General features: G+C 34.7%; 1 protein-coding gene across 6 annotated transcripts in view; it reads right to left on the minus strand.

Annotated features, from left to right (window-relative positions):
- Positions 1-5,931: 5,931 nt before the first annotated feature.
- PCDH17 (protocadherin 17) overlaps positions 5,932-24,015 on the minus strand; it is a 90,386-nt gene continuing 72,302 nt past the window's right edge. For 4 of the 6 annotated variants that reach the window (XM_021530799.3, XM_021530800.3, XM_077781372.2 and 1 more), the window contains exons 5-6: positions 18,400-18,474; positions 5,932-10,527 (exon numbers count right to left, since the gene is read on the minus strand). In XM_021530799.3, coding sequence (XP_021386474.3) covers positions 9,845-10,527; positions 18,400-18,474 — 758 coding nt within the window. In that variant the 3' untranslated portion in view covers positions 5,932-9,844. Of the gene's footprint in view, positions 10,528-18,399; positions 18,492-24,015 lie in introns of all 6 variants that reach the window. The other 2 variants (XM_085576932.1, XM_085576928.1) reach the window with 2 other exon arrangements.

Raw genomic sequence — 24,015 nt, forward strand, 5'->3', positions numbered from 1 at the left:
AGAGCACAGCACTGTGAGGCTGCTGTGGGGAAAATGAACTCCATCTTAGCCAGACCAAATACCCTGGCACTTACACCGATTTGTCTGGGAGAAAACAGCTCTTCAAAAGTGTTTTTATTCTGTTTCCAATCTTGATTGAAAAGTTGTGTTTTTAAGAAAAGTAAGAGTGTTCTTTGCCATTCTCAGATTGCTGTATTATTAACATCACTGAATAGAGTAATTGACAGATGTGTGCAAGTGTTGCTAAAATGATTAAAAGCTCTGGAAATCATAACCTGTCAGTGTTCCCTGGGAAACAAAGACCTTTCCGTGTGTTAGGGGACTCTGTAAAGGAATGTAATGAGTCACCTTTAAAATGACAGCTGTCGCCCTTAAGATTTGAGCCTCAAAGGAAGTGCAAAAAATATAAATACATATAAACTGTCAATCAAAATATCCTTAATTTGTTATTATTTTGATCACCTCACTCTGGACAAGGTGTGATAACTTGTAATTTTTCTATGATCTCTAGTGTCTGGATTAGGTCCCAGTCAATAGGAAAGCAGTTATGTTTAGCAATGTCATAGTTTGATAAAGCACTATATCCCTGCATATGTCTTTGCACATTTTCTGTCACAGTCTTCACAATGAATAAAATTTTACAAGGATAATGGCATGTGATAGCAGCACATTTGAAAATTATTTCTGAGTTTTGGAAACCCAATAAAATGGTAACTGAGTGATGGAACCGAAGGTTGTGAGGGGATTGGAACCCTTTTAGTTCACTTGCAAAGATTGTATACTCTACACATACCGCTACACCTTCCCCTTTTATGTTTAAGTTGTTTTAGTAAATGTAAGTGGTTGTCATTCTCTGCTTATACCATTTTTCCTGTTTCTGATACGTTTTCTGAACTAAGGCAGGTGGAGTCATAACATTTTCTGTGAAATAAAATGCAAATTCTGTTATGCTAATGGACCACTAAGTACTGAATTAGATTAAGCAGTGGTGGTAAATCAGCAATTATACTGCTTTTATTTTTCATAGAAAGATTTCAGCAGAAATAAAATTCAGTGGTAGTCACAACCAGAGGAGAAAGCCTAGGGCTGTTGATGTGCTTTACTGAATTTAGTATACATTTTACCACTACTCAGATGCAGTCTTTAAAACCAAGGATGCTGAGCAAAGTGCTTTGAGTCAGCTGGTAACACAGTATATTAATTACAGCTCATAATAACTTCCATTTTTACATAATTGTTGCATGGTTGTACACATTGTACCAAATAAAATCCTCAGTCTTGACTGGTGATTGTGATTAATATTTATGCTGCTGTTAAAAATGAACATGCTTTTAGCTTCACTGATGCTGAAGATTTTCTGGATTATTTATAAAATGCAAAAAAAATAATAACTAAAGAAATTCCCAAACTTAGGAAACAGGTGGTTCTTCAAATAGAGGTCTGATTTTTTATCTGTCTGCAAGAAAGCATTCTCTGCTAACAAACACAGGCATTGAACCAGGATTGGTCTTTCTCCAGACCACCCTTCAAGGCTTGGAAGTGTCAACTAGCATTTGCTAGTATGCCTTATAAACACTCAGGATGAAGGAAATAAAGTGAATGAGGGGAGCTGGCACGCACTTACAAGAAGCTATGGGATTCAAGATTTGGCAGCTGCACCTGGTGGCTCCTTGCAGTTGTGTGTTGTCACTGCCCATGGAAGCTTGAAATTTTTCCAGGCAGGAGGTGATGTGAACATCACCTTAGACTACAGGAATTACTGGTTATCAGCGGAGCTGTCTCAGGTTTACATTCTTGATCCCACAGTAAGCTTGGCAAATCTCCATGAAAGCTTTTGAACAAGAAGTGCTTGAATCAGACGTCCTCCAATTGTTTGTACTTCTCCTCCTGCTGCCATAATATGATGGGCCCCTGACATTTCACCTCTGATAAAGGGATAAGATGTAATAGGAACTGGAAGTCTGCCTAAAGCATAGTATTCATTTTCCTTCTCTCTCTTGATTTGTACTGCCAGCCACACTAATAATGCAGCCGCAATAGTTTTACAATTTAGGAGTGCACAGAAGGTTATTAATAAGTGCAGAAGTAGGAATCGTTTAAAAGAGATGATTCATTTGGAAATTAAAGGACTGACTGTGCTTGCTATCGTTATAGAGGGTTTTTTTTTTCTTTTAAAAATGTGGGTGTTCTTTTCCTTTAGAAGGATTGATGTGTCTTACTTTGACATATCCAAAAAGATAGACTAACAAAATTGACCTTCTGTCCATATTGTATCCCTAAACGTTTCACCTAAACAGACTCTGCTAAGGTAATGTCAGAGTACTGAGTGGCAGTGTGGCAGTAAGCTGGTATACACCAGGGAACTTGCTTCACTTACTCTGGCTGATGGAGGTGCAAAAAATTATTATGGAAGCATAATTACCAGCCTCGAGTCTCTTCCAGAAGAAGACAGCACAAAAGTAATCTAGAGTCTGAGCAGAACCCTTATTGTGGTACTCTCCACTAGTACTACAACCCTTAAAATGAGGCAAAGCCACAGTGCTTTTAAGAAGCTTATCTTGTGGTCAAAGATAAAGGCTTATTAACAGCTGCTAATCTCTGTTCTAAATCTCTTATAATACAACGGTACTAAAATGGTGTTAAAATAGTTTCACATGTAGTCTTCTCTGCTGTATTTACTATATTCACATGGTATTCTACAAATCCTTATTAAATGATATAGGAATGCTTATATAACTGTTCTCAATTTAAAATGAGGCACAGGAGAATACAGAATCATTCATATAGCCAATGTGTCTTCAAGCACAGACACTCAAAGGGCATTCAGAGTAAATATAATTTCTCATCCGGTCTAAGATAAGTCCCTAACATATGCTCATAATGAAATACCACTACTTTGAACTGCATTATAATTAGAGGATGTTAAATGTATTAGTTATCCAGAATACACATATCAGATTTTTTTTTCATAATTTCAGTACAAAAAATCCCAAAATAAATTATTTTTCACTGAAAATGAAAAGGCTATATGTTTAGTTATCAAGAAAAGATTCTTATTTAGAGCTGAATAGTTTATTGCAATACTCCTAATGAGATTCCCTATGGAACTCACAATAGTGAATGAAGAATTTCTTCGTAAAAATATAAGTATTTTAATCAGAAAATAAAAATATAGTTTCAATATAGTTCAGCGGCTTTAATCAAATTTTAAATCAAAGAATTTGAAGAAATAAACAGAGGTCTTATCTACAAATATTATGATGAATATTTTTTATTATATGGTAAGAAGTTTGAAAACAAATAAGAAATCTACTTTAAATTCTCTACATTAGATAAATTTTCAGTGTAAAGAATTTTAAATTGACATATAAAAAGAAAGCAGTGGTGACTAATAGGGTCACTTGTAGAAATCATTACAGCATGCAGCACCATAATTGATGTCTGTTGTAAAAGGCTTAAAAAATATATGCATGGAACATTTTCCTATAGACAGTAATAACAGAAATAAATGTCATTTCCTGATGGTCAGACAGCTATGGTGTTTTTATTTCAATGCTGATGCCAGCCTAGTGATCCATTTTTATTGCTCTCAAATCAACCCAAAAAGTCTTCTGTGTATGATTGTCCTCAAAAAGATGAAAAATGTATAGGTATTACAAAATCTAATTGCAAATTTTTTAAGGAGCATTTCTTGTTGCAGACATTTATATATTGCTACAGCAATCAATTGATTTCCAGATACAACTTGAGTATTTCTTTTAATTTTGAAAACATTGAGGATTACTGGCCAACTGTTCCCCTAGTTCTCTGGTAGCAGTTCCATAGGTGCACTGTAATAAAATTTCCATAATGTTAGTGTTCAAAGTATTAAATATGTTTCCAGAAATTGAATTTTTACTATTTCTTTCCTCAGTAGGTCAACATCTGAATCTGCTGTCCAATCATCTATGTTTCAAGCTAGTCCTATACTATTAACTCTTACCAAAATAAGTTTCAGAATGTTTACAGAAATTCTGTAGTCTTGCCCAAATCAAAGGTATTATCTCTAATGTAAAGAATCTAAAGGGGGAAACCATATCATAACACCATTTTCACAAAATAACAAATGCCCCAACATTTTACTAGTCTGTATTTAGGAAAAAATAAATCTTAAAAACATTAAAAATAATTTGTGTCCCAGACACAGAAAAATGTTTCCCAAAATTTGAACTAAGTATTTTTGTAAGCCAGTCATTATCAGGAACCATCAACAATAAATAAACCATGATGCTGTGCTCTTTTCCCTGAATCATAACATATGCATTATGGAGTATACATCTCAGAAAATTCTTAGATGGCTCATTAATTCCCTGATCCATTTCTTCATGCACTACTGAAACTAAGGTGACCTTTCACAAATCAAACTATGTGCATAGCAGACAGTCGTCCTTTCTACTGGAGAAATTTCATTTTTAGGGAAACATTACTAACTGAAGAAATCAGCTTTCAGCTGCCTTCATGTGTTAGACTCAATAAAGGATAAGGATAGGGTATTTATCCCATGAGTGAACACCCTGAAGCAGTAATACGTGGTTGGCTTAAAGGCGATCTAAGAATCTCTGTCTGACGGACTGGACACTTTCCAAATGAGAAATCAATGACTCTGTATTCTGGGTAAAGAAGCCAGGATGGTTTATGACTTGCTTTACATATACTGTGGATCCAGCCAAGCTCTGAATCACACACAGTTGAAGACAGTAAAAGTAACATCTCATGTCCAGTGAGGTCATTAGCAGCATAAGGTACATTCTGTCAGGACTCTGCACAGACAGTGACTTGCTAGATTTTAGAAATTAGCCTATAGGAAGACAGATATATGTAGTTGGAAAAGGGGAGATAACATTGTTGGGTTTCAGTGCCTAAGATGGGCAGCTAACTAGATGCAGGCTGGTTTTGTTTCTGGCGAGGAGATTTGCAAAAAAAATGAAATGGATAAAAGGTAATTCTGTCTACAGGAATAGCACGCACCTTTATAATTCCTGTATTATTCTGAAAAAACTGAAATTCTATTTAGGTGTCCAAAGCAATGCCTGTATACTATTTTTTTAATTACTTTAAAAAAGAAACACCCAAAAAATCAAACAAAAGTCAAAAAACTCTCCACTGGGGAAAAAGAAAAAAAAATACAAACCCCTAAAAACCTAAAAATTCTGGTTTACAGCCTTTACACTATTAGGTATGTCATTGTTACAGTCACACAGGAGCAGACAGAGAGGGCCAGATATTCTGAGGTATTGATCATAATGCTCAAATACATAAAATCCCAACCAAACAAAAGAGGTTAATGAAAGTGTTAAATTATTACAACAAACTCAAAAAACAGACATAGGACTTAGAAATATTTTTCCCATCAGTTTGTCACATTGTTTACAGCAACATGAATAAAATTACTCACACTCTTAAGAAAGACACAATTAAAAAAGTTAAAAAGCAAAAACCAATTCCTTGCATTCTTCAGGTTGTCCTCCACTTGTATACTCAAGCAGTGTTTTGATCTCTCTTCCTAGGCTGACAGTCTGTAAGAACTTACAGCCCCACCCCATTTATGTTTCTGGTGAACTCACCAGTGTACTAAAGCAAAATATCCTTTTTCAGCTCTATGTTTCTATGAGCAAATAACAGCCTGTAGGGATTCAGTGCATCAACTGCTTAAAAGATAAACCTACCCAGCTTGATGAAAACTCTTCTTCACTTTCCTGTTGAGAGAAAACAGTTACACATTTCCAATAAATGAAGCAGGAACTGTCATTTTTTTGGCAAACTGATAACTAGCTGTAACAGCCGCATTGCCACAAGTTGCTTTTCCAAAGTAATTACCATCAGACTCCCTGTGGTATGCAGTGTTTAACACATTTCTTCTGTGTTAATGAATGCAAAAGCAGGCAACACCACTATTAGTAATCGCTTTTTATTCGTAGTCCTCATTTTCCAGATAGGTCACATTAAACACAGCCATTAAACAATAGCGGTTGAGAAAATCCATACAATGTATGCTGCTTTTGTTTGGTTTTTTTGTGTCATTCACCAGTCATTGGTGCAACTTTGAGCCATATGGGGAGACAGGGGCTGATAAATGAGAATGCCAACCTGTATCACAATTGGGCCAGAGAAGTCAAAACCTTAATCAGATTTCATTCAATTACACTTCAAGTCAACAAATCTTGATAGCCAAAACTCCCATTTAAATTAATGCAATAATAACTGCTGCCTGATGTCAAAAGAAAGTAATTAAACAATAATGAGTGGGTGTATGTTATGCTAGGCTTCAGACTGCCCCTTGACCTCAGCAATTTCCCTTCCATTTGACAGCAAGCAACATGAAAGCTTGTTTGAATGGTGTATCTTGCTCCACAATGAACAAAGTTTGACTTCTAGGGGTAACTTGGATTTGGAAACCTCTATTCTTAAGTGGCAAATCACAGTTCGGGAGATTTTTGTTTCCTGATAAATACACCAATTTTTTAAAAAAGGGAAAGCAGAAAGGTCTGATTTTGAGTTCTGATTTGATTGGCCAATTGTATAAGGAACTCCCAATTGCTGCCTTTTTTTAATTAAAAAAAAAGATACAGAATGCCTTGTTATTCACAGTGTACAGTACAAATTTATTAGTTGCTTTACTTGATTCCCTTAACTCCAACTTTCCTTTTATAATTTTGTGACAGATATTTCCTTTTAGTCTTATAAAGCATATGTGTAAAAAATGAGAGAAATAACTCATAAACTTTATCTTTCATTGCTGCCTCTTTCTCCACTGGTGATAGTAGAGATACCACAGAGAAAAAAATACACTTAAAATTCTTCTGTGTGCAGTACGTCCTTCACACACAATCATGTTAATTTTGACTGAACCAGCAAAACTCACATTGTACAAGCTCTTCTGGTTTGCTGGTTCATTATGTATCCATTCAAAATTGTGAAATAAATTTTTTAACCTGGGATAATCTTATACTGGGAAGCAGTATGCCAGAGTTCTACAAAAAAAGGCAGTTGAAAAAGAAATTAAATAAAAGCAAGATTTCCTAAACTCCTCTATAAAGCTGTGAGTCATGAATTCTGAATTACCTCAGTGGTAAATAAATAATCACTACTAAATACAGATAATGTGTTAAACAGCTAAAGCTAGTAAATCACTAGTGACAGAGAGCCTTAAGGTAAATTCCTCTTACATTGGCACAGCCCTTTCTCAGAATGTTGTGGTTTTATGTCTTCAGAAACATACAATGAATTGTACAATTGGTTACTCAGTGTTAAAATCATTTATAAAATACACAAATCTCCATCACTTGACTGCATTTACATACTGGCGTAGATTTTGCTGAATAATGGATCTCACTGGCAGAGCTAAAGACTTGGTGCACGGACACTGAAGTGATGGGCACCACAGAAATACTCAGAAAAGACTGATCAAACAATAAGAATCCTCTCTACTACGGAATTTCAAGCTATCAAGCTATCAAGCAAAACCAATCTCAGGTCTCCTGGCCAAAAAAAAATAAACAAAACAAAATTATATAACACAGACAACACCACGTTTTAGATACATAAATTGTCCAAAACATGGAGAGTAGCTTGATAAGACATGTACAAGATCCTTCATTTTGCATGTAATTGTAGACATTTTTTAATAGGAGGTAAAAGCAAACTGTCAGAATTGGTATCTCCCAAAGACAATTCATTGTAGGACTGACTAGCTAAAATCACCATCTAAATGCAATCCCAAAAGCAAAATAGGCTGTTGGGTCAACTTTTGTTCTTGAACTGAAAAAAAACTATGGCTTGTGGTATTTCAGATTGCCAACCCCTTTTATAAATGTTTTTTATAGTAAAGATTAAATTTAAGAAACCAAATTCATAGTTTTTAAACAATGTGCCATAGTGGTATTTCCAGCAGAGTATCTAAAGTATATAAGGGACAAATCCTGAGCTAAACATTTTATTCTTCTGCTCCTTATTGTGTTGTGGAAGTTCATTTGTTATTTTCCAAGTTTCATCTGAAAGTAATTTTGAAATTTTAAAATGCAATAAAAACTTTCTTAGGAAACAATAATAAAAAGTAGAAACGATATCCCAAGTTGTAAGTTCTAAGTTATTCTGCAAATATTATTCAGATCAAGTGAAAACCTGACTAAAAAAAAACCCTCAGAATAAGCAGTATTTATCTAGAACTGCAGTAAGCTATTGCACACTCTAAAGAATCAGATAAAATACTGCTCATGCCACATTGACACTGATATATTTTTCAGCTCTATAAACTTAATACCAAAACTTTTAAAATCGTGGCATCTCTGAAGAATTCAATCAAATATCCTACATTGAACAGGCTGGCTGCATGCGTTGGGGGGAAAAAAATCCCAAGGAGGTTCCAGATGTTGGTTTGAGTGTAATTTTTGTTATTAAACACGGGTTTGCAATAGAAGCTTCTACAAGGACTTGCACATAACCATGACTGATGGATGTATTTGTAGGCTGTTCAGTTAGCTCCATCAGCTCACTCAAACATATTTTGAACAGATTATGTACTGGAGTACTTCGTAGACCATACATTAAACAAGAGACTTTGCTCTGAGGCACTGCTTCCCATATTCCATAGGGAAAAGGAAGCAGGAAAAAACAAAACTCATAGAGTTCGACAGCTACTGAGGCAACACTTGCCATTTACAATATAAGCCCAAATATTTTTGCAACACAACTATATATTAATTTAATAAAATACACAATATAGCTCTTATACACTCAACAATTTGGCTCATATGCACTGAATCTGCAATAAATCAATAAAAATATGTCATTTGATGTAAACACACTGAATCTTCTTACATTTGCACATTTAAATGACCATGTGATTTTTTGTGGATGTCTGACATTTTCACTTTCCTGAGCTATTTTAGTGTCCACAAATGAATAAAAAAGTGTTAATAATGTTAATTTCTTTTTTGTATTACCATTAAGGTAACACTTTTTTTCCCAAACATTATTTCACTTCCTTTTCTTTTTTTTTTTTAACTTATCACTAACTATTTATAGCTTTGTTGGACACTAAAATGCTAAATAGATATTAAAATCTTTTTTTTTTTTTCATTTTATCAAGTGAATTAGCTTATGTGTGTGCAGGACAAGATGGACTATATAATTTTACATTTAACCTTAATATGATATGTAGTGTTTCATTAATGATGAGGATATGTTTTTTTGAATAATGATCTGGAATGGTTCTTTTTGTTTTATTGTTCTTTTTTTCTTTTTTTTCATATTTCATATTTGTGGCAGATAACTTTGTACATAAATGTTTACCACAAATGAATGTTAATGTTTGGTGTCACTTGGACTACTACAAGGACTCTTTATAGGACTTTCAGTAGAAGCCTGTGGTGGCTGCTGGAAATTCACCACAGATCAACATTATTCAACCCTGTTTTTCTTGGGGTTTATACGTAAACAGTAAAGTCAGCATCAGCTATTGAGGACAGTCTTAAAGTATCAGATGTATTTCCATTCCATCTTTCTCACACCTTCCTATCAGATTGTCAAAATGGCACTGTCTTTCCTTCTTTCATTTTTGTTCTTGGTGTACTTGACTCTGTCCTAATGAAAGTTTGGTCAAAATGAAACCAGTGTTATCTGTCGAAAAGAAAGAGCAGTGAAAAGAACATACTTGTGGGCACTTCAGATGTTCACTAAAAGCCTTAAAGCAGCATTGGTCTTCCTTCATTCCTGTAATTCTGTTACAACCAGGGAATTTATTTATTTAATTACTTTCAATCAGCAGAAGAGGAATGCAACTGCCAGCCTGTCCTTATTTTCCCCCTCACTTTCTGATGGCCACAGGGTCGCTTCCCCGACAGTCCTGCAAGAGCTTGTCTATTTCTCTCACAACCTCCTCGGCATCCACCGACTCCCTGCCTAGATCCCGGGCTGAACGGTCTAACTGCTCCAGCACAGAGTCCATCTCACTCGAGTCTCGGCTCACTCGGGAGTGCACGTCTCCAAAGGCCCTAGCCATCTGATCTGATGCAATGAAGGAAGCGTCCTTTGACTGTTTACTGGGCGATAGATACTGACTGTCAGTTGACAAGTACTGGCTGCTTGGTTCAGCCAAGGCTCCTGATTTCACTTCACAACCATCCAGTGGTCCTTTTGTTGAGGTGCAAGGCTCAATGCATGTCTTGGTTGGGCTGCTCGATGCTGAGGGAACCTCCTGAAGCAGAGGACTCAGGGCACGTTTGGCTTTTAAGTAAGGTTTAACATTGGCAATGAGAATAGTGTGCTCTCTCTTGTCTTTCCCAAATGTACAAAAAGTCTTTTTCCCAGTGGGATTCACAGTTTCATATGTCTCAGTCTCAACGTTAGCTTCAACTGTGGGTACAAAGAGATTTGTGCGATAATCTGCATTCTCAGCCTGACTGGCTGCAGGGAACTGTGGCATCCAACACCTGTCAGAATGACCAAGCACTCTGCATTCATCTGTGCAGTTAACACATTCTTCTTGTTCTGCAAAACAAAGGAGAAAGAGAAAAAATTCTAATTAGAGGTGGATTTATTTAGGCTAATGGATAGTCTATGATCATCATATGATGGGCTTACTTGACATCTGGTTTCTTAATTATGGAGAAAAAGAAGAAGCTGTAATTAAAATATTTCAGAAGGTTTGCATAAACCTGTTAGTTGAGACAATAGATTTATTTAACTCTGTTCTCCACATATTAAAGCATTCACACAGCCCAGTGGAAGTAAAAAGGGGTCATTAAATACTCATTCTCAGTGGAATTGAGCTTCATCTGTAAACTAATCTGCTGTAGAAATCTTTTAGGCTTTATTCTGTAAAACTCATACTAGAAAAGAGTGAACAGTACTTAGGGAACTCAAAAGGAATTATAAGGATTAATTTTTCAAATCAAATAACTGAGCAGTGACTGCCTTTCTGGAAATAAAACACTTCATAAAAATCAGCAAGCTGTTTTTTCTTTTTTTGTCACCTCCATTTCATTTGTAATTGTTATGTTGTGTGACAGTCACAAAATAAAAAGGTTTTCTTGAAAAGCCTACTTTTCCTGCTGAGAACAGAGAACTAGATCTTCCATCAGTATGCATTAAATATAAGCTTGTCAAAAGTGCATATTGCAATTTTATTAGACATGAGTATGGATCATGTAATCAGTTTTCCCCCTTTTTGTTTTGGTGCAACTAAGTGAAAATGGATTTGTGCAATACATACAATTTGGAAGAATGACAAATGGTGACACACTATTTGAACTGATGATGTTTTCAAATAGGATTCCTATATCCTTGTTTCTTTCAAATAATATAGTTAAATGAGATTCCTTTGCTACACTTTTAAAACAGTTTTGGTACTTCCTGTTCTACAATTCAAAGACAACTTTCTGTTTTAAAAAGCTTGGCTTTTGTGTCATTTGCATTAAATAGGTTACATTTGGGCCAGTATTTACTGTCTTACAATTGTACTCACAACTCTAACCAACTATCAGGAATAAAAAAGAAATAATAGAATAAATAGTTTTATCATCTTTAGGGTTTAGTTAACTATAGATTTATCTTAATATATTTTCTTTCACAAAATGGAAATATGGGTTCAATACTTATTCTTTTGAGGAATTTAGTATTTAAAAAAATGCTTTGTATTCCAGTTAGACCAAAAACTGTTAGCATACCTTTAAATATAAGGATGAAACACACATACAGACAAGCAGAACAAGTCTTCAGAAAAGCAGAACAAACATTTTAACCCAAAGAGGGGGAGAATTTAAGCAATCATCATCTTTCTAAATTAGAAAATACATTCCTAGTAATCTTGTAGCACCACCTGATTAATGGATGATTGCACTGCAGAAACATGACAAAAGAAACATCAAAGGTGATCTATGGGAATCCAAGAGTATAAACTGTTTTTTAACATTTCTAAAAAGATATTAATAAATAGGACTTAAATTATGCTAAAATTCTATTATGTCAAAGTGCTGTTAAATTAGGATTATTTGTTCAGAACTGATACTTGTTAATGATCCTGTGGTGTGGAAAAGTGTCATTCTGTATATTTGCTACCTTCCTTGAAGACTTTAAAATCTAAATCTGGTGTAAACCCTGAAAAAGTACCAAAAGCAAGAAAGAATTAGGTACAAGGACAGCAGAGAAAAGTGTTCAGGAAAAGGATGTAACACAGAGGCCTTAAATATAAAATTCATAGAGGTGAGTCAGCCTCAGATGTATACCTGGTAAAATAATGGAACAGAACCTCCTGGAAGATGTATCAAAACATATGGAAGATGGGGAGGTGATTAGACACAGAAAGCAAGGTTTCATTGCGGACAGACTGTGTCTGACTAATCTGGTGGCTTTCTACAACAGAGTGAATGCATCAGTGGTCAAGGTAAAGTCTTTTGTAAGGCCTTTGATATGGTCAAATATTGATATGGCCAAAATATTCTTGGTGCTAAATTGGAGATTGATGGATTTGAGGATGGATTGTCAGATCAATAAGGTAGTAGCTGGATGGTCACATAAAAGCAGCTGTAGTCAATGGCTCAGTGACCAAGTGGAAACCACAATGAGAGGTGTCCCTTCCAGGGTCCACATTGGGGCCAACATTATTTATTATCTGCATTAATGAGATAGCCAGTGGAACTGAGTGCACCCTAGAATCACAACAAGATGAGGGATGCATCTGGTTCGCTGGAGGGGAGGGATGCCATCTAGAGGGACTGACAGTCTTGAGAAGTGGGGGCCATTATGAAGTTCAACAAGTCCAAGTGAAAGGTCTTGAGTTGGAGAAGTCAGTATCAATACAGAATGGGGAATGGACAGATTGAGAGCAGACCTGTTGAGAAGGATTGGGGCTACTGGTGGATGAAAAGTTGGACATAAGCCAGCAAAATGTGTCCTGGGCTGCATAAACTGAAAGAAAGCAGATGTAGACCGTACATGACATAGAAGCTTTTTTATATAACAGGGAGACACTGGAATAGATTCCCCAGAGAAATTGTGGATGTCTCATCACTGTGAGATTTCAAAGTCAGGTTGCACAGGACCTTGAGCAATGTGATCTAGTGAGGGACATTCCTGCCCATGGTAGATATTTCAAGGTCCTTTCTCACCCAAACCCTTCAATGATTCTATAGTCTCCAAGGAAAGTTAATCCACATGCTGCTTTTAGTATCCTATAAAACTAAAATTATCATGATGAAAAGCAGGAGTAAAATAACCCAAACTCTAGGACTGTAATAAAGTGGCAGAACTGAAAATATTTTGAGGAAGAAATTTAAGTTTGTTGTAATTGATTTTATTTCACTTGAATGAGATGGCATTGGTATGCAAAACCGCAGAGACAACATATGTGTGGCAATTGCTTACTGAAATGGGAGCCATACAAATGAAGGACATAGCTATACACCTCATTCCACCCATTAGTTCACCTCCACTAAAATTCTCTGTATCTAGTTTTCTGGAGTTTCTACAGCATCAAACAGATGCTGCTTTAAAACAGCCAAGGGAAACTGCTACTCTCATTCTCTCTAAAAAAAAAAAAAAAAAAAAAAAAAAAAAAAAATCCCCAAACCACCAAACTACCTCCTCCTGCTCCAAAAAAAACCCACTCAGAAACAAAAACAACCCAAATCAATATATTTTTAAAAACACCTTCATCTTCCTTCAGAGTAGACTTGTGGCAAGCTCAGCCTCCAACTTTAAAAGTGGATTTACAGAAATAGGATAAACAGGTGTTTTCTTCCAGATTTTCCTTAACAATATGTAAAGCTATTTTTTCTCTCATATGGAATTCATGACAATTATGAGTAAAAGCTTTCTGGCACTTTTAAAAGTTTACCTAAACAACTAATCAGCTTTCCAACTAACTTTTATGATAGTTATGTAAGCTTAAGCTTAACTATCCTTTGTATGGATATTTGTAAACTATTTTGTTGTTTTATAAGAAAAGACAAAAATAAAACCCTGCTGCATGTTATCTACCATAAAATTCTCAGAATTGCACAATCAATGGACCAGTATCTGCTCCCGTCTCTGTCAAAGCAAGATCCCTCTTTGCTCCTTTCTTTCTCACAAAAAAATAACCCAAACATTACAGTCTATTTCATTATACCACAAAAAAGCCATCTATAGCAGAAAAATTCTTTCTGTCTCTCTGGTAGTAGTTCTATGTCATATTATCTTAAAATAAATTAAATAAATATTCATATATATATATATATATATATACACATTAAAAAATCTCTACTTTGTACATTAACAACACACATATGTATATATGCATATATATATATTTATATTAAATATAGAACTAGGAATTCTATTTTGACACTGACTCTTTTTCTAAAACTTGACTGAAGTGTATTTTTTAAAAAATAAGTATTCCCTGAACTAAGATTGAAACAAACAAGCTCAGATGAAAGGTAAAGTTCAGAGAAGTTCTTACTCACTGGAAATAAGTACTGCAAATTTATTCAGTAGGTATTCTGTTCTGTGCCAAAAACTATGTTTTGAGATTTTCAACACTCATTAGGTTAATTTATTGCAACCAAGTTATGTTTGAAGATCTATATTTTTAGCTCTCACACATGTGCATACACGTATACTGCTGTGAGGAGGGGCCTTCCACATTGTTTAGATTATTCGTTACTGCCAACAAAAATACAAAATTTGCTAGCAATCTCTAAGTAAAAGAGATATATGTCATATAGCATATATATGTTATATATATATATATATATATATTGCATGCTCTATATTCTTTCCTCTTCTCATTTCCTGTCTTTTTAAAAGCAATTATTATACTTGCATTTTACTCACTGTATTGACTAACTTTCTATTTCTGGTCCCTGGACATTGTAGCAGTGATTGAATTAAATATGAAGCAAAAAACAAACAAAAATACACAAAGTGACATTGATTTGAAACCCACCAACATTGCATGAGCTTTGGTTCTCTAGCCCTGAAAATCTCTGCCTTTGCATTTCATTATTTTATGTCACATCATGGGGAATGGATTTTGAGTATTGATTATCATACATTATAAGCTGCTTGTCTCACCATTAGCCTGTAATTTTGACTGCTACATCTACCACACAGTGAAGAAAATCAAACAGGGATTTTTGTACTAGTAGCAGAAACTGCAAACACAAAGTGAACTATCACCACCAAGGGCCAAATTAGTATATATGAGAAAATAGAATCAATTTAAAGGTAAATATATAAATATATATATGTAAAATATGCTATATTCTGTGCTGTACAGCAAGATGTGCTGGTAGAGTGATATGCACCATCAGTCTTTATCTCTGTGCTTGTCTCCTGCCTGTTGAAAATAAACCCTTAACAGTGCATGTGTGTACAATAAACAGAAACAGTCTAGAGGTTTTCCTAACTCTCTGGAGCATTAAGGGTAAACAGTCAGAAGTGCTTTGTGCACTTAGGGGAGAACATACACTAAAATAGAACTGCTAAATTATCAGCAGTAGAAAGAAAAGGGAACAAGATATCTGTAAACAACAGTCGCCTAGATAGGAAGCGTATTCTGGATGGAAATTGTAGGATGAAAGTTATATTGGCAACATATAAAATGTAATGCAAGGTATGTATTTTGGCACAGCAGAAGACAGATCTTACATAGTTCATTCTATTACCAGATGAGTTATAATTAATATCTGCCTTCTCTAGCAAGTTTAAGAAAAATAATATTTTATTGTGGTATCTACAATTTCCTACATTTTCTTTATAAATATTGAACAAAATTAATTATGGGCACTGATTTCACCCTAAATATATTGCACTATGAAGTTAATTAATTAATGCTTTAGATAGCTGTCTGCTTTCAATGGCTAAACAGATATCTTATTTTGACTCACTAATTATAATAAATTTGCATAATGATAAAAAAGAGGAAGTTCAAGAATTATTATTTTTTTAAACAGTAACTCGATGGAAAAATCAAGTCATTAAATACAATGTTTACTGCAATTTAACTGGTCCCTAATTATTTAAATTATACACACATACAAAGCAAAAAAAACAAATCTAAGGTAAACAGCATGCAAACAATTAAAAAATATTTAATGTACTATACTTTTAGGATGAAGAACACTATAGTATGTATTGAAGTACTCCATATAATATGATACTAAATGTCAAGATTCCCATATATGGGAAATCAGACTATAAATATATTTATATACACATATACATATATGCTTTTATATATATGTATGTAAATAAATGAATCTATATATATTTAAAGTCTGATTACCTCTATAAACAGATCTGGATATAGAAATAGTCATAGACTTAGGCCTACAGCTAGATCTATGCCATCCTATTCCTCACAAAACCTGAAAACTGTTTTATCAAATTTTATTCAGAATTAAACAAGGCAGACAGAGTTAATATCATTATAATTTATAAGACTTGAAATGATTGTCATTCAAGTACATTCTTTCCTAAGAACTTCTTACGAGATATTTAAAAATGTAGCTTTTTATTGCCATTTGTTCATTGATGAAGACTAAATAAGAATATGGCCAGCTAAGTACATGAATAACACTAAATATTTTTAAATATTAAAATTTTTGTTATTTTTAATTGTCCTAAGAAAGCCTATCTTTCAGATATCCTTTTTTTCCTCTTTCAACAGGGGATGTGTAATTTTTGCTATTGCATAAACACCTTCTTCTAACTGACTATTTTTTAAATTCATTTCTATAAATGTGGAATCTAAAAATCTCTTAATTGTCAGGGATGCTTCATAGGTTAATTCCATTGAGTGGAATGATTATCAATTAACAAGTCCAAATAAAAAATAAACCAGAGGACCCATTTCAAAATATATGCTGCCTTCTTTTTGAAAGCATGCAGTTTCACAATACTTTCGCTCTTTAAATGCTCTATTCTTCATTGCATTGCAGAGAATGGTAAAGCACATCTTTGATGACCCTTTTTTCACATGACAAAGATCTGTCTATGAATGAATACATAGAGAATGCATACACACTGATTTGTGTAGGAGATCACCCTTGATGTTGTGAATTTTTATTCATTATTGAAAGTATTTCCATTTAGAATTTACTCAGTTATGAAAAAAAGTGCAAAATTCTCTGCAGCTTATATTTCCCTGGTCTAACCACAAACACAGTATTCTTTACTCTGAGGGTGGTGAGGCATTGGAACAGGTCGTCCCATTCCTGGAAGTGTCCAGGCTGGATGGGGTTTTGAGCAACCTGGTTTAGTGGATGGTGTCCCTGACCATGAAAAAGCAGTTGCAACTAGATGACCTTTAAGATCCTTTATAACTCCAATCATTCTATGATTTTATTTAAAAAGCTTCCTCCAACACCAGTAGGTTTTAGGCTTATAAAATAATGCTATGCTTCATATTTTTAATACCTTAAATAGATATGAAAGATCTCTATTTTCTGTACATATGTGTAAGCAGATGGACAACAAATGCCACATAATATCTAACAGAGGATGTAATTAACTCCGTTTTTCAGAACTTCAGTAATTCCTAAAATATGACCAGAAAACCTTACAGAACTTGCATGAAATTTTTTATTCATTTTTAGTTTTTAATTTTTAAAAAAATTTGAGACAGGCAATTGCCTTTACTATAGAGCTGGAAAGGCTATAAGTAGATATTTATTACAGGAGATAAATCATGTGTGCTTCGGCATGTCCTAAACACTGGGTCTATATGACATTTCTATTGAGAGCAATCAACTAAAGCATTACCTCTGTGGCTGGATTTCTGTTTAATTACAATTGATTTTGACATAAATGAGCAGAGATAAACAAATACTTCTATACTTCTCTTGCTGTTATTAAACAGAGCTGTCTCCTATCTGAGTATTTATATTGGCTTGTCTGTTAAAAGGCTCCTTTCAGTCACTCAAAGCAATTATGTAGCTCAGATTAGCAAAATAACTGGCAGTAAAATGAGAGTGGACTGCAACATTTGTAAACCTCTTGGATCTCATGTTTTTCTTCTGATATTATAAATACAACTTTCTGAGGTCTATAATCCTCACACAGTTTACCACAGGTGGTGTAGTTTTTGTTTAGTTGGCTTTGTTTGCTTGTTTTCTAGACACAGTATAAAGACAATATATATTTTATATTATTATGACATAAAACACTTCAAAAGCCATAAAAGCATGATGACCTATGGATTTAATTCTAGTTCACATTTGTCCCAGCAATAACTATTGGAGAAATATTTCAGGATTACAGGGAGCAATATGGAAAATTTAAAACATTTCTTACAGAAGTATGCTTTTATGAAATGATTAATGACAGTCACATATCTATATTAAAAACAATAGAAGAGAAAGAAAGTATTTGTGTTACCTGAAAATTTTCCATCCTCACAGCGGGCTGGTCCACAGATCCCAACAATGGGTCTTTGGCCTCTGCCTTGCTGTTCTGGAGGCAAATCAGACCTGTGAGTCACAGACAGGGATAGGCTCTGCTTCCAAAATTCACAACAATGTCAAAACTTCTTCAGCAGAAAAACAGCTTCTACCTGTGATCCAGACACAGCTCATGGCCCTCGAAGATTTTCATGAATTTTCTCAATGGTACAAACACACAATTCTATAGTTGGCAATGAACTGAAAATGTCTAACTAGTAACATACTAAACATACTAAAAAAGTATGTCTCATTTCTTCCTAATAGAGGAGAAAGAAGAAAATAGACACCCAGTCTTGATTTTCACTGTTTTCCATAAGTTGACAAGCCCTGACTCTAATTTGCAGTGAAAAGACCATACAACAGTCATGAAACAGTCATTTTGATCTCTTCCCCATCCCACATAAGAAAGTCTTCCTAGCCCAGGGCTGCAGGTAGAAAATATACAAAGGCTAGTTGTGCCAGCCCTGCACTTAGCTGAGAAGCTACTGGGAAACTTTAGCAATATGACACATTGATAGTTTTAAAGAGTAAATCTTTGCTGTAGAGACCCAAGGTGTTTCCTGAGAAAGAAGAATAACTAAACTGCAGTAATTAACAGAAGAGGACAGCATTGTGTATCTTTTAGAAAGCATATTTTTAATATAGCATATTTTCAGTCTTTATCAAGGCAGTGCAAAAAATATTACAGTGGAATTGTTTCAGCACTAGCATCTACAAAAGCAATGATTCTTAAATCTGAAACTTAACTGAATTTGTGTAATCATTTGCACAATTTGCATGATATTCACATTCTTTTTACTAACTTTATTCTGAGCTAGTCATAATTATAGTATCAATGATTTCCATATCTAATTTGCAGCACTTAGTAAATGCTTCATATTGTAATGTGGCAATGCTTATAATCTAGTCATTAACCAGGACCATTGTGAGCCCGTCTATACAAATATTAACAGATTGTATAGTTAGAGACAAAAGGTAGCAATGATTATGACAAACAAAAGCAATGAATGGGAAGAAAAGACAACATTAATGAAAATATAATCATGCTATTGACATTTCCTAAAAATACCAATATAAAAGCTCCATAATTTAAAGTAGCTATCTCCATCTGTCAGACCATCAAGCCACCAGCAATGAGCTATATGCTACACCACTGAACTTTCCTTGCCAGTTGCCAATTATCTCAGCATACAAATCTTTAATTAGAAGGTACTAAGCTTTTTGCTTTGTAAACTTGCCTCAAATTTGGATATGACAACTTGTTTACAGATATTGACTGAGGAGGGTGCCACTGAGGAGAGAGACATGACAGGTTTCTGAAGGAATCTCTATGTTCTTTTGATGGGTCTGTTTACATCCTGACTGTAGGTAGACTCTGTTGAGTGGAAGTCTGTCAGCCTCTCTGTAAAAGCCTGGTTTTTCCCAAAACAAAATTAATTCAGTAACGCTCTTCAAATGCTACCTGTTTTCCTTTGCAAAATCTCATAAAAATAATTACAAAAGCTGCATGGATGCTGAACCATTCAGAATCTGAATGGCCACTTTGGTGAAAGAGAGTATTTTTCCTCCACATTCCTGCCAGTATGCCTGGATTTACATTCAAAATCTCTTTTAACAGCCATAATGAGACGATGTGGGCTTTATACAGACAGATGGAAAAACCTACTGAGTATCATCCTCTGCTTCAAGGGTTGATGTTGTAAGCGAGTCTTATACTTTGGACTTCATGGAAGGTTTACAACGCAGAATAAAAGGAAGAACACTTTTCATGATGCTGATCTCAGAAAAAAACTTTAGGTTGTCTAGACATTTTAAGGAGCTCTCACTTGGACATAGAGATGCAGAAACACTTTATAAAAGAAATAAACTTTTAAGAGTTTCATGTAGAGCCCTACCCATGCTAAGTAACGTATTCATCATCATATGATTAGCAGGTCCCCTAGACTATTATTTAAAAGATTGCTGCTGTGTTGTTACCTCTTTCCAAAGAGATTTACAGAATGCGATTACCCTTGTGTCACTCTATGAAGAACCCAAATTCTCTTAGCAATTTAAGTTTCATAATGCTATCCTACTTAACTTTCTGCCTGGATAGTGCTCCAATTAGATCAATCAGAAAGGATAATTAAGGATGTCTTTTTCAAATCTGACTCTTTAAATATAACCAGTTTGGCAAGAAGAATTATACATGTAAACAGATTCAGTACCATATTTGCAGATTCTCCATGAACAGTGGATTAATTTCTGAAAGACACTCTCTGAAGATATCTTAAGAATATTCATATCTTCCTTTTCCCAGATCCTTCATCAAGAACTGTGGTACAGATCACCTTCTTATATTTCAAGGATTGAGGAGATTATAGATATTAACACCATTAATACAGAAGAATCTCCTCTACTAGTTAGTTTTATGTGCAGCAGTTCAGCTGCTCAACTGAGACTCACCTTTTTACATGTCACCTTTTCATTTGTAATAGCTTCAATTTCTGTGCTGATGTCAGACTACTTTGACACGACAAAAGACAGCTTTAAGAAAAATTGTCAATTTGGGGAATTATTTCCAAAGATGTTGTCATTATGTATTTTTTGTTTTCACTAATATCTTGACTTTTTAAGCCTGGTATCTATTGGAAGCTATTTTTCTGGTGTCTAGCAACCTCTAATCTGAGCCATGTTATAAAAAGTGTGTTCTAGTCTTGGAGATAGACTTAAAAGCTAATTACAAATATCACCACCAAGTAAAATGCAGTCAGGGTAATTTCTGTTAGCTGTGCCCTCAGCTTACTTATCTGAACATCCTACAAAGGAAATCAGCAGTGAGGTGTTAGATAAGTTAAACACTGCTCTGGTAAAGCAAGCAAAAGATGCAGCTGCTAAGTTTAAAGCCACAGAAGGATTTGGAATAAGCCAGTTAACATCAAGCTATTGTCATTCTTTAAGAAAATCTTTACTCTGTAGAGATGATGAAGATACTACATCCTAGGAATGGGGAAAACTTGCTATAAAATGCAGTAAAACTTATGCTCGGTATGGATCATTGTCAATTTTCTCAGTGTATTTTAATTTTAAAGCAATATTTTAATTTACTGGAATTCATCACTATAATATTTACTTCATTTAAGGTTTCATGTATACTTTACAACATTATTTTAATGGGTCCCCGTCCTTCCAGACTTACTGGGGATTTTTTTGAGAAAAAAAGTAAAAGACCTGTGCAGTTATTATTAGCTTGAATTCTGATTATTGTAGATAATGAAAAGCAGAGAAATCTGAGCCCAAGTATTCACTGCATGGTTCTTCAAAAACAGCCTCTGGGTTTCCTAATAAAAATGTAACTTTACTTTGTTTTTCCTTAAGAAGAAGAATTTCTTTAATTCCCAAGGAGACAAAATAAAGCACCATATCTGAAAGTAAGGCTCAGACTGACCTTGAACAAATTCTGTAAGGAATTAAAGTAAAAAAATTGTCTTATGGGAGAAAGAATCAAACTTTTTTGTTGTTGTTTTGTTTCCACCTGTTTCACAGGTGCCTTTGCTAAGGCTCGGTATGTATGCCACTTCTCAGGTACATAAGAAACAGTCTAGCAGAGCTCTAAACTTATTTGTAAGCTCTCAAGTGACTCTGCAGTTCCAGCTGAAGATGGATACAAGGCAGCTAATTTGCTACCACCAAGGGAAAATGTTATAACATAAAAACATTCCCTCCCTTAGCTTCAAAACTGTGGAGTGCCTAGGGAGCCTGACTATTTGCAGAGCTGATACTATGCATATGCTTCCTCTGTAACTGTTACATGCATACATCTGGCATCTGTCTCTGTGTTAAACAGACTTAATTGTCCCCACTACCGCTATGTAGAAACCCTCTAACCTAGATGGGTAATGTGAAAGAAATAAATGAAAGGGTTGATATGTTTTGGGGTGTTTTTTTTGTTTGATTGTTTGGGTTTTTTTTGTTTTGTTTTGGTTTGGTTTGGTTTGGTTTTTTGTGGCATTGTTTTTGCATTATTGGCAAGATTTCCAATGACCTCTGGACTACAGCTATAATAAAAATATTTTAGCTGTGACTTCTGAGTGACTTTGGGTAGAGATTATGTTCTTGTCTTAGCATGACATTTGTACTTTGAATAGTCTTTTAATAAAGTGGGGTTGTTTTAACTGAAACTCTTTTTATATATTTATTCCTCTTTTATTTTTTTTCCTTTCTTGGTTGTTTATTACCCATCTTTTATCCACATCAGACTTCAGAGCTTTTAATCATTTGCTACACATAGCTGAACTGATTCTGAAGATATTTCATTTTTTTTTAGGTGTTATTGGGGTACTCTACATGCTGTTATATTATTCAGGTCACTGTTGCCAGCAGAGTCAAAACTCAGGCAAAGCACTTGATTTCAGATTTCAAGATATTTTTAAAAGATCAAAGAGCATGGAAAATCTTGTTATTTGGTTAGACAGACCATGCAGAACAGTAATACTCTGAAAGATGGAGGTGGATGCATAGTACTAATACTAAATTGAAGGCCTTTTGAAGTTACTTTAACCTTTGTGCCAATGTTCATCACAAAATCCCCCAGCAAAGTAAAAAAAAAAAAAAATATTCTAATTGAGAAAACACATAGAAATGAGTTATTCCTGTAAAATAAGAGAGGAAAGAAAACAAAAAAAAAGTTGCTGGTTTGACATCTGAAATTAGTCATGATAGCAAAGATGAAATATCCTAAAGGTGCTTCTTCTACTAAGATTTATTTCTTTGAGCAAGACTATAAAGCATAGACGTTCCTAATCAACTGTACCTGCCCAAGTCTATTTAGGACTTAGAGTAAGGCTATTCTTAGAACTGAGATTCTCTGACGAGCCTGACTTCCTCCTAGCATGCGCATTAAACTGTAGGGAGTAGGAAAACAGGCCTCAAGTTTTTCACCTCTCCTGTTAACTTTTATTATCATGCAACAGGAAAGCAAACTAGAGAAGAGCTTCTATTTAAACTCCTGTTTAAGGGAGCATTCTTGTCAGTCAAGGGATTGAATAAAAGCCCACAGGACATAGATTCAGACACTGCATATTCGTTTCATCAGTGATGTAGCAGCAGCTATAAACAGAATAATTTCATTCAATAAACAGAGAGCGCCACATAATCTAATTTCTGACAATTAAAATTAGGCTAAAATTCTTATATTATGTCTGGAGACAATGGAGAGGGATGGATTCAGAGAGCCGTTTAGAATGCCACTGAAAGGCTCCAGACCTAGAACACTTCATAGGCAGGTCTGTCTATCTTCACATGCATAGAGTTGACGTCCTGAAGTTGTCTTTGTGTTAGGGATATATACCAACTGGTCTGACTTTTCCTATAAGCTAAGCTTTTCAGCACTCAGAAAATTGTCTGCTTTGAGTTTAAGAGCCCAATATTTCTTTTAGGAATGTAGGTGGGATTGATATGTGTAACTCAGCAACATGAGTCCCCTTTTCCACAATGTGCTCCTAATGAACATTGTCCTACCATTGGTAAAAAAATAGTCCCTTTGCAAACTAATAGCTAAGTGATACCATGC

This window comes from Lonchura striata, chromosome 1, assembly GCF_050655825.1.
Source record: "Lonchura striata isolate lonStrDom1 chromosome 1, ASM5065582v1, whole genome shotgun sequence".
Classification (NCBI taxonomy): Eukaryota; Metazoa; Chordata; class Aves; order Passeriformes; family Estrildidae; genus Lonchura; species Lonchura striata.